Source organism: Bombina bombina, chromosome 3, assembly GCF_027579735.1.
Source record: "Bombina bombina isolate aBomBom1 chromosome 3, aBomBom1.pri, whole genome shotgun sequence".
In the NCBI taxonomy this organism is placed as follows: domain Eukaryota; kingdom Metazoa; phylum Chordata; class Amphibia; order Anura; family Bombinatoridae; genus Bombina; species Bombina bombina.
The window spans coordinates 364,714,210-364,730,789 of record NC_069501.1 but is presented as its reverse complement, the minus strand read 5'-3'; the positions used below and the strand labels follow the sequence as shown (position 1 = coordinate 364,730,789).

At 43.1% G+C, this 16,580-nt stretch overlaps 1 protein-coding gene across 1 annotated transcript in view; it reads right to left on the bottom strand.

The window, feature by feature from the left end:
- The window catches only part of LOC128653286 (amine oxidase [flavin-containing] A), a 468,419-nt gene that overhangs the window by 165,674 nt on the left and 286,165 nt on the right, over window positions 1-16,580 (bottom strand). Inside the window, exon 8 of the mRNA XM_053706491.1 lies at window positions 556-715. Coding sequence (XP_053562466.1) covers window positions 556-715 — 160 coding nt within the window. The remainder of the gene's footprint in view (window positions 1-555; window positions 716-16,580) is intronic.

Genomic DNA, 16,580 nt, shown 5'->3' with positions numbered 1-16,580 from the left:
ATAGACAGCGACCATTAAATTACTTTATGTAATGCCAGCAACGATTCAAGGTAAATTAAAAATTGAAAATACAGCAGAGTAAGCTGGTGAGAATGAGTTATCCTCTTTTTTAAAAAACAAACATTAGTAAGTAAATAATATTTGCAATTAAGGGCTAGATTACAAGTGGAACGCTAATTTATCGCGCGCGCAAACGGGCAAATTTACTCATTACAAGTGGCTGGTTATTGCTACCACAAGCTCACGGTAGCAATTAGCGCTTATAGAATTAACCAGAAATCAGATCTCTGGTTAATTTTATAAATGTGCCCCAAAATACAGTGCAGTGTATTTTATTCAAAACTAAAGATAGCAGCATCTTTATTTTTTAATAAAATAACTGCACTAGGCAGTATTTTGGGGGTAAAGTTGGCAGGAGTGGGATGTTAGGGGAAAAAAACGGCACTGAGTGCCTTTACATTGCGGTCTATGGCAACTGTGTGTTCCCAGTAAATATATGTGCTTATATACATATATATTTATGTGTTAATATGACACATATTTTCTTTTACTCACTCTTTTTCTTCCAGAAAGCTTCTTTGTAGTACATCATGCATTTGATAACTGACCCCATTGGAAGACGTTGGATTAACTGGTTTCGTATTGCTGGAAGCTCAGGGTTAAAATGGATCTTTGTAGTAAGGGCTGGTGGTATGGCACTGATTATAAACTTGCCCTAAAAATAAATTATTTTAGTTTTCAAAAAAGAATACCTTTAGAAATATGTACTATCACATATAATGTCAGTAGTAGGGTTTAGCACTTACAGCAACTGCCATATAACCGTAAGATACTTATTATTATTATCAGGTATTTGTAGCGTGTGAACAGATTCTGCAGCGCTATAAACTTAGGTGGTATACAAGATAACATTTATAGGGATCGAATGAGTAGAGGGCCCTGACAAAAGTTGCACTGTTGTAGTCAGCTCTTATGAAGGCGATCTACAAACAGCTGGGCTCATAGGCTTACATTCTAAGGGGTTCAAGGGGAAAGCAATGGAGTTAGGAAAGGTTAGTGTAGGTTGTATGCATCCCTGCATAGTAGAGTCTTTAGGGAGCGCTTGAAGCTGGTAAAACTAGGGGAGAGTCTTGTGGAGAGAGGCAGGAGGTTCCACAAGATGGGAGCCAGTCTGGAGAAGTCTTGTAAACCGGAATGTGAGGAAGTAACAAGAGAGGAGGAGAGTAGGAGATCGTGAGCAGAGCGTAGGGGACGGGAGGGAGAGTATCTGGAGACAAGGTCTGAAATGTAGAGGGGAGCAGTGCAGTTGAGGGCTTTGTATGTCAGAGTGAGGATTTTGTGTTTAATCCTGGAGGCAAGAAGAAGCCAGAGAAGGGATTGGCAGAAAGGTGCAGGAGATGAAGAGCGATGTGTAAGGAAGATGAGCCTGGCAGATGCATTCATTATGGATGGTAAAGGAGCTAGGCGGCAGCTAGGGAGACCAGAGAGGATGGAGTTGCAGTAGTCGAGGCAGGAAAGGATGAGAGAGTGAATTAAAATCTTAGTTGTGTGTCTTATGTAAGGAAATGTCTACTTTTAGAGATGTTTTTTAAGGTGGAAACGGCAAGCTTTAGCCAAGAACTGAATGTGAGGAGTGAAAGAAAGGTCTGAGTCAAGTGTGACCCCAAGGCATCGGGCATGCGGGGTAGGGGTAATGATGGAGTTATCAAAAGTTATAGAGAAATGGGGGTGGAGAATTTGGAAGAAGGGGGAAAAATAAGGAGCTCAGTTTTGGAGACATTTAACTTAAAGTGAAAGTAAAGTTACATGTTGCACTATTAATATTTGGATATAACATTAAAAATAAGGTGCAGTTTCATTCATCATTTTGTAAGGTTCAATTTCAAAATACCTTCTTTTGTTTGATTACTGTGTATAAATTATTATGTGTTCCTCCACCCGCAAAAAAAAAAAATATTTCTGTTGCGGTGACGAAACTATCGGTATCTAACCGATTGGTTCCCCCATTGGCGTCTCGAGTGCTTGGTATAACGCCCATGTCTTCTATTGCGCATGCGGCTAACTGCGATGTCATTCTGGCTCTTCAAGCGCGTTCTCGTTAGACGCATGCGCATAGAGAAAGGGAATCCTGTCTTCATTATTTACAGGTACACAGAGCTTCGGATCATACTGCGCATGCGCCAAATTATCCGTGTCGGGTACGAGCACGCATAGGGACATGAATGACGGCTATGTCAGTTCTTGAAATGTAAAGCACACACTAACCCGGAAGAAGGCAAGGAGGCGGAGGAACACAGTAGAAAATGCGATCGGTAAATAGATAAATAATATAAAACATGCTACATTCTAAAAAAAAAAAACTTAGCGACTTTAATATTTGATATGATTGCTCTCTATTGGTATCTTCCATGTAAGCTAACTTTACTTTCACTTTAAGGTAGTGAGAGGACATCCAAGATGAGATATGAGAAAGACAGTTAGTGACACGGATTAGCAAGGAAGGACATAGTCCTGGTGCAGAGGTAGATTTAGGTGTCATTGGCATACAAATGATATTGAAACCCATGGGACTTTATTAAGGAACCTAATAATGACGTGTAGATTTAAAAGAGACAGAGCCTTGCGGTACCCCAACAGAAAGTGGTAACGGGCAGAGGATGCTCTGGAGAAGGCTACACTAAAGGTACGGTTAGATAGATAGGAAGAGAACCACGAGAGAGCTGTGTCGCAAATGCTGAAGGATTGGAGGGTTTGGAGCAAAGAGAGTGGTCGACAGTATCAAAGGCTGCAGACAGATCAAGGAGGATAAGCAGAGAGAAATGGCCTCTGGATTTTGCTGTAAGTAGATTGTTGGTAACCTTAACAATTGCTGTCTCTTTGGAGTGATGGGGACGAAATCCAGATTGCAGTGGGTCAAGGAGGGAGTTTAGTGTAAGGAAATGGGATAGACGTGCATATACTAGCTTTTCAAGAAGCTTTGAGGCAAGAGGGAGTAGGGAAACAGGGTGGTAGTTGGATGGGAAAGTTGGATTGAGAAAAGGATTTTTGAGGATAGGTGTGACCAGTGCATGTTTTAGAGATGAGGGAAATATACCAGTGCTGAGGGACAGGTTGAAGGTGTATGTGAGTATAGGGGTAAGGGTAGAAGAGAGGGAGGGGACAGGTAGTGAGGGGAGTAGCTGTGAGGGGATTGGGTCAAGGGGACAGGTAGTGAGGTGGGAGGACAGTATAAGGGCATAAACTTCTTCCTCGGTAACAGGGGCAAAAGAGCTAAATGTATGGCTATTTGGGTTTTGGATGATTGTGAGCTTTTGAGGGGGTGGGAGATTGGTAATTTTGTTATTAAAGTGGCTGGCAAAATCTTGAGCTGAGAGAGAAGTTGTATTAAGAGGTGGGGGTGGGCAGAGAAGAGTATTGAACGTGGAGAACAGACATTTTGGGTTAGAGGAAAGAGTAGAGATGAGAGTAGAAAAGTATTGCTGCTTATAAAGATTAAGGGTAAAATAGTAGGAGTTCAAGATGAACTTGTAGTGAAGAAAGTCAGCTGAACTCTGAGCTTTTCTCCAGTGTCGCTCAGCAGTACAGGAACATCTGCTGATCTAATGCCTTAATGCTTCTGTGAAGTTTGGTGTAAGGGGTAGAGGGAGAGGGGGTTGTGGGGAGGGATATAATCTTGCAAGTGAGGAGATGATGGTCAGAAAGAGGAAAAGGGGAGTTTGTGAAATTTGAGATAGTGCATCAATAAGTTAAAATTAGATCGAGGGAGTGACCATCTTTGTGAGTGGTAGAGTCAGTCCATTGTGACAGGCCAAAAGAGGAAGTGAGTTGCAGAGGAGGCAATGGGATTGTCAAGAGAGATGTTGAAGTCGACAAGAACAAGGGCAGGGGTGTTTGAGGAAAGGAAATAAGGTAGCCAGGCAGCAAAGTGATCTAAAAATGAAGTTGAGGAGCCAGGGGGCGGTATTTGACTGCAACACGTATAGAGAGGGGAGAGAATAAGCGAATCATGTGTTCTTCAAATCAAGAAAATGCGAGGGAAGAGAAGGGCAGTATTTGTTGAAAGGTGAATTGAGAGGAAAGTAAAATACCAACACCACCGCCCTGTCTATTACCAGACCTAGGAGTGTGGCTGAAGTGCAGACCCCCATGTGAAAGTGCAGCAGTGGATGCTGTGTCTGCAGCAGAGAGCCAGAAGGTTGAGAGAGTGGGAGATAAAGAGGTCATGGATAGAAGTGAGCTTGTTGCAAACAGAATGAGAGTTCCAGAGTGCCCAAGTGAAGAGAGTGGAAGCTTTAGATGCAAGAGGAATGAAAATAAGGTTACCAGAGTTTTGTTTTTGAAGTCTATTGAAAGGCACACATGGTTGTGCAAGGCTAGGGAGTTGTGGGGGACCAGGATAAGGGGAGATATCACCAGCAGCTAGTATGAGCAAGAGGGAGAGTGACATGAGATGAGATGCAGATTTGCAGTAATGAGACTGTTTTTGGGATGAAGTGCAAGGGGGAGAGAGAGTCTTTAGGAATGTGTTTAGTTCATGAATACAAAATACTTTTTAAATTCAAAATTTTAATTTCAAAATACAAATACTTTTTATCATTTTTTTGGACATCTCGCTTAAGGACCAAGGGTTTTACCAATTTCCGTGCTTAAAGGACACAAGTAATTTTGTCATTTTGCTCACTATTGGTTTCACCTTATTTGTCTGCTGTCTAGTTAAGTGCACCCATACATATTATACACTGTTTTTTTTAACAGGCTATACCCTATATGGGAATATAAAAAACAATTAATAGGAATTTTCTAATCATTTTTACAAAACTTGTGTAGCTAAAGAGAAAACAGAATTTATGTTTACCTGATAAATTTCTTTCTCCAACGGTGTGTCCGGTCCACGGCGTCATCCTTACTTGTGGGATATTCTCTTCCCCAACAGGAAATGGCAAAGAGCCCAGCAAAGCTGGTCACATGATCCCTCCTAGGCTCCGCCTACCCCAGTCATTCGACCGACGTTAAGGAGGAATATTTGCATAGGAGAAACCATATGGTACCGTGGTGACTGTAGTTAAAGAAAATAAAATATCAGACCTGATTAAAAAAACCAGGGCGGGCCGTGGACCGGACACACCGTTGGAGAAAGAAATTTATCAGGTAAACATAAATTCTGTTTTCTCCAACATAGGTGTGTCCGGTCCACGGCGTCATCCTTACTTGTGGGAACCAATACCAAAGCTTTAGGACACGGATGAAGGGAGGGAGCAAATCAGGTCACCTAAATGGAAGGCACCACGGCTTGCAAAACCTTTCTCCCAAAAATAGCCTCAGAAGAAGCAAAAGTATCAAACTTGTAAAATTTGGTAAAAGTGTGCAGTGAAGACCAAGTCGCTGCCCTACATATCTGATCAACAGAAGCCTCGTTCTTGAAGGCCCATGTGGAAGCCACAGCCCTAGTGGAATGAGCTGTGATTCTTTCGGGAGGCTGCCGTCCGGCAGTCTCGTAAGCCAATCTGATGATGCTTTTAATCCAAAAAGAGAGAGAGGTAGAAGTTGCTTTTTGACCTCTCCTTTTACCTGAATAAACAACAAACAAGGAAGATGTTTGTCTAAAATCCTTTGTAGCATCTAAATAGAATTTTAGAGCGCGAACAACATCCAAATTGTGCAACAAACGTTCCTTCTTTGAAACTGGTTTTGGACACAGAGAAGGTACGATAATCTCCTGGTTAATGTTTTTGTTAGAAACAACTTGAGATCTAGGATTGGTCTGAACGTTCCCTCTTTTTTGGGAACTATGAACAGATTGGAGTAGAACCCCATCCCTTGTTCTCTTAATGGAACAGGATGAATCACTCCCATTTTTAACAGGTCTTCTACACAATGTAAGAACGCCTGTCTTTTTATGTGGTCTGAAGACAACTGCGACCTGTGGAACCTCCCCCTTGGGGGAAGTCCCTTGAATTCCAGAAGATAACCCTGGGAGACTATTTCTAGCGCCCAAGGATCCAGAACATCTCTTGCCCAAGCCTGAGCGAAGAGAGAGAGTCTGCCCCCCACCAGATCCGGTCCCGGATCGGGGGCCAATATTTCATGCTGTCTTGGTAGCAGTGGCAGGTTTCTTGGCCTGCTTTCCCTTGTTCCAGCCTTGCATTGGTCTCCAAGCTGGCTTGGCCTGAGAAGAATTACCCTCTTGCTTAGAGGACGTAGCACCTTGGGCTGGTCCGTTTTTACGAAAGGGACGAAAATTAGGTCTATTTTTTGCCTTGAAAGGCCGATCCTGAGGAAGGGCGTGGCCCTTACCCCCAGTGATATCAGAGATAATCTCTTTCAAGTCAGGACCAAACAACGTTTTCCCCTTGAAAGGAATGTTTAGTAGCTTGTTCTTGGAAGACGCATCAGCCGACCAAGATTTCAACCAAAGCGCTCTGCGCGCCACAATAGCAAACCCAGAGTTCTTAGCCGCTAACTTAGCCAATTGCAAAGAGGCGTCTAGAGTGAAAGAATTAGCCAATTTGAGAGCATTGATTCTGTCCATAATCTCCTCATAAGGAGGAGAGTCACTATCGAGCACCTTAAGCAGTTCATCAAACCAGAAATATGCGGCAGTAGTGACAGGGACAATGCATGAAATGGGTTGTAGAAGGTAACCCTGCTGAACAAACATCTTTTTAAGCAAACCTTCTAATTTTTTATCCATAGGATCTTTGAAAGCACAACTATCCTCTATGGGAATAGTGGTGCGTTTGTTTAAAGTAGAAACCGCTCCCTCGACCTTGGGGACTGACTGCCATAAGTCCTTTCTAGGGTCGACCATAGGAAACAATTTTTTAAATATGGGGGGAGGGACGAAAGGAATACCGGGCCTTTCCCATTCTTTATTAACAATGTCCGCCACCCGCTTGGGTATAGGAAAAGCTTCTGGGAGCCCCGGCACCTCTAAGAACTTGTCCATTTTACATAGTTTCTCTGGGATGACTAAATTTTCACAATCATCCAGAGTGGATAATACCTCCTTAAGCAAAATGCGGAGATGTTCCAATTTAAATTTAAATGTAATCACATCAGATTCAGCCTGCTGAGAAATGTTCCCTAAATCAGTAATTTCTCCCTCAGACAAAACCTCCCTGGCCCCCTCAGATTGGGTTAGGGGCCCTTCAGAGATATTAATATCAGCGTCGTCATGCTCTTCAGTAACTAAAACAGAGCAGCCACGCTTACGCTGACAAGGGTTCATTTTGGCTAAAATGTTTTTGACAGAATTATCCATTACAGCCGTTAATTGTTGCATAGTAAGGAGTATTGGCGCGCTAGATGTACTAGGGGCCTCCTGAGTGGGCAAGACTCGTGTAGACGAAGGAGGGAATGATGCAGTACCATGCTTACTCCCCTCACTTGAGGAATCATCTTGGGCATCATTGTCATTATCACATAAATCACATTTATTTAAATGAATAGGAATTCTGGCTTCCCCACATTCAGAACACAGTCTATCTGGTAGCTCAGACATGTTAAACAGGCATAAACTTGATCAGAAAGTACAAAAAACGTTTTAAAATAAAACCGTTACTGTCACTTTAAATTTTAAACTGAACACACTTTATTACTGCAATTGCGAAAAAACATGAAGGAATTGTTCAAAATTCACCAAATTTTCACCACAGCGTCTTAAAGCTTTGAAAATATTGCACACCAATTTTGGAAGCTTTAACCCTTAAAATAACGGAACCGGAGCCGTTTTAAGCTTTAACCCCTTTACAGTCCCTGGTATCTGCTTTGCTGAGACCCAACCAAACCCAAAGGGGAATACGATACCAAATGACGCCTTCAGAAGTCCTTTATAAGTATCAGAGCTCCTCTCACATGCGACTGCATGCCATGCCTCTCAAAAACAAGTGCGCAACACCGGCGCGAAAATGAGACTCTGCCTATGCTTTGGGAAAGCCCCTAAAGAATAAGGTGTCTAAAACAGTGCCTGCCGATATTATTATATCAAAATACCCAGATAAAATGATTCCTCAAGGCTAAATATGTGTTAATAATCAATCGATTTAGCCCAGAAAAAGTCTACAGTTTAAATAAGCCCTTGTGAAGCCCTTATTTACAATCGTAATAAACATGGCTTACCGGATCCCATAGGGAAAATGACAGCTTCCAGCATTACATCGTCTTGTTAGAATGTGTCATACCTCAAGCAGTAAGAGACTGCACTCTGTTCCCCCAACTGAAGTTAATTGCTCTCAACAGTCCTGTGTGGAACAGCCATGGATTTTAGTTACGGTTGCTAAAATCATTTTCCTCATACAAACAGAATTCTTCATCTCTTTTCTGTTTCTGAGTAAATAGTACGTACCAGCACTATTTGAAAATAACAAACTCTTGATTGAATAATGAAAAACTACAGTTAAACACTAAAAAACTCTAAGCCATCTCCGTGGAGATGTTGCCTGTACAACGGCAAAGAGAATGACTGGGGTAGGCGGAGCCTAGGAGGGATCATGTGACCAGCTTTGCTGGGCTCTTTGCCATTTCCTGTTGGGGAAGAGAATATCCCACAAGTAAGGATGACGCCGTGGACCGGACACACCTATGTTGGAGAAATACCTCTAAATGAATTAATTATGTTGTCATGATTTTAGGAATACCCCATTTGCCTAGGTTTCCAAGTCATTTTTAGGAAATATAGGCCAAATACTACACAAAGGTGTAATTATTGGTTTAACACTAACATTTGCTATGCCTAGACTGTAAGCTAAATAGCGGTTAATCAATTAAAAAACTGCTACACAAAAGTATATATTTGTAGAATTTAGACACGCCAGGGTATTTATCTAAAGGTATTTTAATACATTATGTGTAACCCCTTTATCCCCAAGGGAAGGAAATAAAATGTAGGGGTTAAAAACACACACACACAAAACAAATTTGTTCAAATAAAATCATTAAAATAAAAGTTTATAAAAAAATATATACATAAAATACTTTATTAAAATGAATTTGACACTTTTTTTTTACTTTATATGTACACTTGGACAGAAGGGGAGGGACCAAGTCAAGCCATTGTTAACAAACAATGACGTCATTTTTGACATTTGAACACTGTGACCAGCTGTCACAGTGATCACATGCCCATAGGTCACTTTTTTTTGTATTACTGGACTGCCTCACTCCTGAGGCATCCAGTTATTGGCTACTGTTCCTTATACCAGCATGCATTGTGGCATGCTAGTATCCAGGCTCCATTTTAAGTATACAATCACTGTGACTGGCTGTAACAGTGATTTTATACAGAGTAACTGTGTAAAATGAAATTACATTCTGCTCAAATCCTCTTTTGGTAAAATAGTCTTTGTAACATAGGCTTTATCTACATGAGAAATCATGAATGGAAGTTCACAAGAAAATATGAACATGACATTAAAATCAAATGATTTTTCTTGCTCCAAAATAAGTAAATTTATGCTTACCTGATAAATTAATTTCTTCTATGGTAAGACGAGTCCACGGATTCATCCTTACTTTTGGGATATTATCCTTCCTAACAGGAAGTTGCAAAGAGCACCACATCAGAGCTGTCTATATAGCTCTTCCCTTAGCTCCACCCCCCAGTCATTCGACCAAAGGTACAGGAAGAAAAAGGAGAAACTACAAGGTGCAAAGGTGATTGAGTTTAAATCAAAAAAATATAATCTGTCTTAAAATGACAGGGCGGGCCGTGGACTCGTCTTACCATAGAAGAAATTAATTTATCAGGTAAGCATAAATTTACTTTTCTTCTATAAAGGTAAGACGAGTCCACGGATTTATCCTTACTTGTGGGAAACAATACCAAAGCTACAGGACACGGATGAACGGGAGGGACAAGACAGATGGTTAAACAGAAGGCACCACTGCTTGAAGAACTTTTCTCCCAAAAATAGCCTCCGAAGAAGCAAAGGTATCAAATTTGTCAAATTTAGAAAAGGTATGAAGCAAAGACCAAGTCGCAGCCTTACAAATCTGTTCAACAGAAGCATCATTTTTAAAAGCCCATGTGGAAGCCACCGCTCTAGTAGAGTGAGCTGTAATTCTTTCAGGAGGCTGCTGTCCAGCAGTCTCGTATGCCAAACGGATGATGCTTTTCAGCCAAAAAGAAAGAGAGGTAGCCGTAGCTTTTTGACCTCTACTTTTTCCAGAATAGACAACAAACAAAGAAGATGTTTGACGGAAATCTTTGGTCGCGTGCAAGTAAAACTTCAAAGCACGAACCACATCCAAGTTGTGCAACAGACGCTCTTTCTGAGAGGAAGGATTAGGGCACAGAGAAGGAACAACAATTTCCTGATTGATATTCCTATTAGTAACAACCTTAGGAAGGAATCCAGGTTTGGTACGCAAAACCCCCTTATCAGCATGAAAAACGAGATAAGGTGAGTCGAATTGCAATGCAGATAGTTCAGAAACTCTTCGAGCCGAAGAGATAGCAACTAAAAACAGAACTTTCCAAGATAGAAGCTTAATATCTATGGAATGCATAGGTTCAAACGGAACCCCTTGAAGAACCTTAAGAACTAAATTCAAACTCCATGGCGGAGCGACAGGTCTAAACACAGGCTTGATTCTAACTAAAGCCTGACAGAACGACTGAACGTCTGGAATATCTGCCAGACGTTTGTGCAGTAGAATTGATAAAGCAGATATCTGTCCCTTTAAGGAACTAGCTGATAGAACCTTCTCCAATCCTTCTTGGAGAAAGGACAAAATCCTAGGAATCCTGACCTAACTCCATGAGTAGCCTTTGGATTCGCACCAATAAAGATATTTACGCCATATCTTATGATAAATTTTCCTGGTGACAGGCTTTCGAGCCTGAATCAAGGTATCTATGACCGACTCCGAGAAACCCCGCTTGGATAAGATCAAGCGTTCAATCTCCAAGCAGTCAGCATCAGAGAAACTAGATTTGGATGCTGGAACGGACCTTGAGTCAGAAGGTCCTGTCTCAGTGGCAGAGACCATGGTGGAAGAGATGACATGTCCATCAGGTCTGCATACCAAGTCCTGCGTGGCCAAGCAGGTGCTATCAAAATCACTGAACCTCTCTCCTGTTTGATTCTGGCAATCAAACGAGAAAGGAGAGGAAATGGTGAAAACACATAAGCCAGGTTGAACGACCAGGGTACTGCTACAGCATCTATCAGTACTGCCTGAGGATCCCTTGACCTGGACCCGTAACAAGGAAGTTTGGCGTTCTGACGAGACGCCATCAGATCCAATTCTGGTGTGCCCCATTGCTGAATCAATTGTGCAACCACCTCCGGATGGAGTTCCCACTCCCCTGGATGAAAAGTCTGACGACTTAGAAAATCCGCTTCCCAGTTCTCCACTCCTGGGATATAGGTTGCTGATAGATGGCAAGAGTGAGTCTCTGCTCATCGAATTATTTTGGTAACCTCTATCATCGCTAGAGAACTCTTTGTTCCCCCCTGATTATTGATATATGCTACAGTCGTGATATTGTCGACTGGAATCTTATGAATCTGGCCGACGCCAGCTGAGGCCACGCCTGAAGCGCATTGAATATTGCTCTCAGTTCTAGAATATTTATCGGGAGGAGAGCCTCCTCCTGAGTCCACAATCCCTGTGCTTTCAGGGAATTCCAGACTGCACCCCAGCCCAATAGGCTGGCGTCCGTCGTCACTATGACCCAGGCTGGCCTGCGGGAGCACATTCCCTTGGACAGATGTGACAACCACCAAAGAAGAGAGTCTCTGGTCTCTTGGTCCAGATTTATCTGAGGAGATAAATCTGCAAAATCCTCATTCCACTGTTTGAGCATGCAAAGTTGCAGTGGTCTGAGATGCAAGCGAGCAAACGGAACTATGTCCATTGCCGCTACCATTAAGCCGATTACCTCCATACACTGAGCCACTGACGGGCGAGGAATGGAATGAAGAGCTCGGCAGATGGATAGAATTTTTGATTTCCTGACCTCTGTCAGAAAAATTTTCATGTCCACTGAATCTATCAGGGTTCCCAGGAAAGGAACTCTTGTGAGAGGGATAAGTGAACTCTTTTGTATGTTCACCTTCCACCCGTGAGATCTTAGAAAAGCCACCATGATGCCCATGTGAGACTTGGCTAGTTGGAAAGTTGACGCCTGGATTAAGATATCGTCCAGATAAGGCACCACAGCTATGCCCCGCGGCCTTAGAACCGCCAGAAGGGACCCTAGCACCTTTGTGAAAATTCTGGGAGCTGTGGCCAACCAGAAGGGAAGAGCCACAAACTGGTAATGCTTGTCCAGAAAGGCGAACCTGAGGAACTGGTGATGATCTTTGTGGATAGGAATGTGTAGATACGCATCCTTTAAGTCCTTGGTGGTCATATATTGACCCTCCTGGATCATTGGCAAAATAGTCCGAATGGTCTCCATCTTGAAGGATGGGACTCTGAGGAATTTGTTTAGGATCTTGAGATCCAAAATTGGTCTGAAGGTTCCCTTTTTTTTGGGAACCACAAACAGATTGGAGTAGAACCCCTACCCCTGTTCTGTTTTCGGAACTGGGCAGATCACTCCCATGGTATATAGGTCTTCTACACAGCGTAACAACGCCTCTCTTTTTGTCTGGTTTACAGACAATTGAGAAAGATGGAATCTCCCCCTTGGGGGAGAATCTTTGAAATCTAGAAGACACCCCTGGGTTACTAATTCTAAAGCCCAGGAGTCCTGAACGTCTCTTGCCCAAGCCTGAGCGAAGAGAGAAAGTCTGCCCCCTACTAGATCCGGTCCCGGATCGGGGGCTACCCCTTCATGCTGTCTTGGTGGCAGCAGCGGGCTTCTTAGCCTGTTTACCCTTGTCCTAAGTCTGATTAGGTCTCCAGACTGACTTGGATTGAGCAAAATTCCCCTCTTGCTTTGCGGCAGGGGAAGAGGGAGAGGGACCACCTTTGAAGTTCCGAAAGGAACGAAAATTATTTTGTTGGGTCCACATCTTATTCGTCTTATCCTGAGGAAGGGCATGGCCTTTCCCTCCAGTGATGTCTGAGATGATCTTTCAGTTCAGGCCCGAATATGGTCTTACCCTTGAAAGGGATGGCTAAAAGCTTAGCTTTTGATGACACATCAGCAGACCAGGATTTAAGCCATAACGCTCTACGCGCTAAAATGCCAAAACCTGAATTCTTCGCCGCTAATTTAGCCAATTGAAAGGCGGCATCTGTAATGAAAGAATTAGCGAGCGTCAGAGAGCCCTAATTCTATCCAGAAAATCATCCGAGGTCTCAACCTGAAGAGCTTCTTCCACAGCCTTGAACCAAAAGGACGCTGCAGTATTTACAGGAACAATGCACGCTATAGGTTGGAGAAGAAAACCTTGGTGAACAAATATTTTCTTCAGAATTTTTTATCCATAGGATCTTTGAAAGCACAACTGTCCTCGATAGGTATAGTAGTACTCTTAGCCAGGGTAGAAATAGCTCCCTCCACCTTAGTGACCATCTGCCAAAAGTCCTGCACGGCGTCAGATATGGGAAACATTTTCTTAAAAGTAGGAGGGGGAGCAAACGGAATACCTGGTCTATCCCACTCCTTAGTAACAATTTCCGAAATCCTCTTAGGGACCGGAAAAACATCAGTGTAGGCAGGAACCTCTAGGAATCTGTCCATTTTACACAATTTCTCTGGAACTACAATAGGGTCACAATCATCCAGAGTCGCTAAAACCTCCCTGAGCAATAAGTGGAGGTGTTCTAGTTTAAATTTAAAAGCCGTCATATCTGAATCTGTCTGAGGGAACATATTTCCTGAATCAGAAATCTCTCCCTTAGCCAGCAAATCCCTCACTTCAGAACATTGTGAGGGTACATCAGATATGGCTAATGAAGCGTCAGAGGGCTCAGCGTTTGATCTCACCCCAGACCTACTGCGCTTCCCCTGCAACCCAGGCAGCTTGAGAATGAGAATCATCCTGCGAAATAACACAAAATTTTGTATGTAGACACAATATAGATAGTTAAGATTGCACCACAAAATTTTTTAATAATTAACCCCTTAATATGCGAACCAGATCGAAAATAGGCCCAAATCCAGAAAAAAACACTCCCAGCACCTTGCCACAGCCCTGCTGTGGCCCTACCTGCCCTCAGGGATCGAAAATGTGGGGTACAATCCTTGATTTGGCCCAAAACATACAACAGGGCCCTCAAGAGTTAGAGATTGCTGCTTGCTGCTAAAACTAACTCTGCATCTGAGGCGCGAATATAGGCCCCGCCCATCTCACTCGATGTCTCCTCAGCCTTAAAGAACCGCACCAGAGCGGTTATAACTAGCCATGTGTGTTCTGAGACCCAAAAGTTAAGCCATGTGTACCCTCAATAAAGATTGCCCAAAACGTTATTGCCCACAAAAACGTTAAAGCACTCCCAACATTTGTAATTCAGTGTCAACCATATTAGAATTGGCCCCATATGCAAGCTAAGTATTGCCCTTCTTTTAGCTCTAGGATTACTGCTTACCCTTACTCTCCAGGGTATAATATCAGCCTTTCTGAAAACAGAATTTATGTTTACCTGATAAATTACTTTCTCCAACGGTGTGTCCGGTCCACGGCGTCATCCTTACTTGTGGGATATTCTCTTCCCCAACAGGAAATGGCAAAGAGCCCAGCAAAGCTGGTCACATGATCCCTCCTAGGCTCCGCCTACCCCAGTCATTCGACCGACGTTAAGGAGGAATATTTGCATAGGAGAAACCATATGGTACCGTGGTGACTGTAGTTAAAGAAAATAAATTATCAGACCTGATTAAAAAAACCAGGGCGGGCCGTGGACCGGACACACCGTTGGAGAAAGTAATTTATCAGGTAAACATAAATTCTGTTTTCTCCAACATAGGTGTGTCCGGTCCACGGCGTCATCCTTACTTGTGGGAACCAATACCAAAGCTTTAGGACACGGATGAAGGGAGGGAGCAAATCAGGTCACCTAAATGGAAGGCACCACGGCTTGCAAAACCTTTCTCCCAAAAATAGCCTCAGAAGAAGAAAAAGTATCAAACTTGTAAAATTTGGTAAAAGTGTGCAGTGAAGACCAAGTCGCTGCCCTACAAATCTGATCAACAGAAGCCTCGTTCTTGAAGGCCCATGTGGAAGCCACAGCCCTAGTGGAATGAGCCGTGATTCTTTCGGGAGGCTGCCGTCCGGCAGCCTCGTAAGCCAATCTGATGATGCTTTTAATCCAAAAAGAGAGAGAGGTAGAAGTTGCTTTTTGACCTCTCCTTTTACCGGAATAAACAACAAACAAGGAAGATGTTTGTCTAAAATCCTTTGTAGCATCTAAATAGAATTTTAGAGCGCGAACAACATCCAAATTGTGCAACAAACGTTCCTTCTTTGAAACTGGTTTCGGACACAGAGAAGGTACGATAATCTCCTGGTTAATGTTTTTGTTAGAAACAACTTTTGGAAGAAAACCAGGTTTAGTACGTAAAACCACCTTATCTGCATGGAACACCAGATAAGGAGGAGAACACTGCAGAGCAGATAATTCTGAAACTCTTCTAGCAGAAGAAATTGCAACTAAAAACAAAACTTTCCAAGATAATAACTTAATATCAACGGAATGCAAGGGTTCAAACGGAACCCCCTGAAGAACTGAACGAACTAAATTGAGACTCCAAGGAGGAGTCAAAGGTTTGTAAACAGGCTTAATTCTAACCAGAGCCTGAACAAAGGCTTGAACATCTGGCACAGCGGCCAGCTTTTTGTGAAGTAACACAGACAAGGCAGAAATCTGTCCCTTCAGGGAACTTGCAGATAATCCTTTTTCCAATCCTTCTTGAAGGAAGGATAGAATCCTAGGAATCTTAACCTTGTCCCAAGGGAATCCTTTAGATTCACACCAACAGATATATTTTTTCCAAATTTTGTGGTAAATCTTTCTAGTTACAGGCTTTCTGGCCTGAACAAGAGTATCGATAACAGAATCTGAGAATCCTCGCTTCGATAAGATCAAGCGTTCAATCTCCAAGCAGTCAGCTGGAGTGAAACCAGATTCGGATGTTCGAACGGACCCTGAACAAGAAGGTCTCGTCTCAAAGGTAGCTTCCAAGGAGGAGCCGATGACATATTCACCCGATCTGCGTACCAAGTCCTGCGTGGCCACGCAGGAGCTATCAAGATCACCGACGCCCTCTCCTGATTGATCCTGGCTACCAGCCTGGGGATGAGAGGAAACGGCGGGAACACATAAGCTAGTTTGAAGGTCCAAGGTGCTACTAGTGCATCCACTAGAGCCGCCTTGGGATCCCTGGATCTGGACCCGTAGCAAGGAACTTTGAAGTTCTGACGAGAGGCCATCAGATCCATGTCTGGAATGCCCCACAGCTGAGTGACTTGGGCAAAGATTTCCGGATGGAGTTCCCACTCCCCCGGATGCAATGTCTGACGACTCAGAAAATCCGCTTCCCAATTTTCCACTCCTGGGATGTGGATAGCAGACAGGTGGCAGGAGTGAGACTCCGCCCATAGAATGATTTTGGTCACTTCTTCCATCGCCAGGGAACTCCTTGTTCCCCCCTGATGGTTGATGTACGCAACAGTTGTCATGTT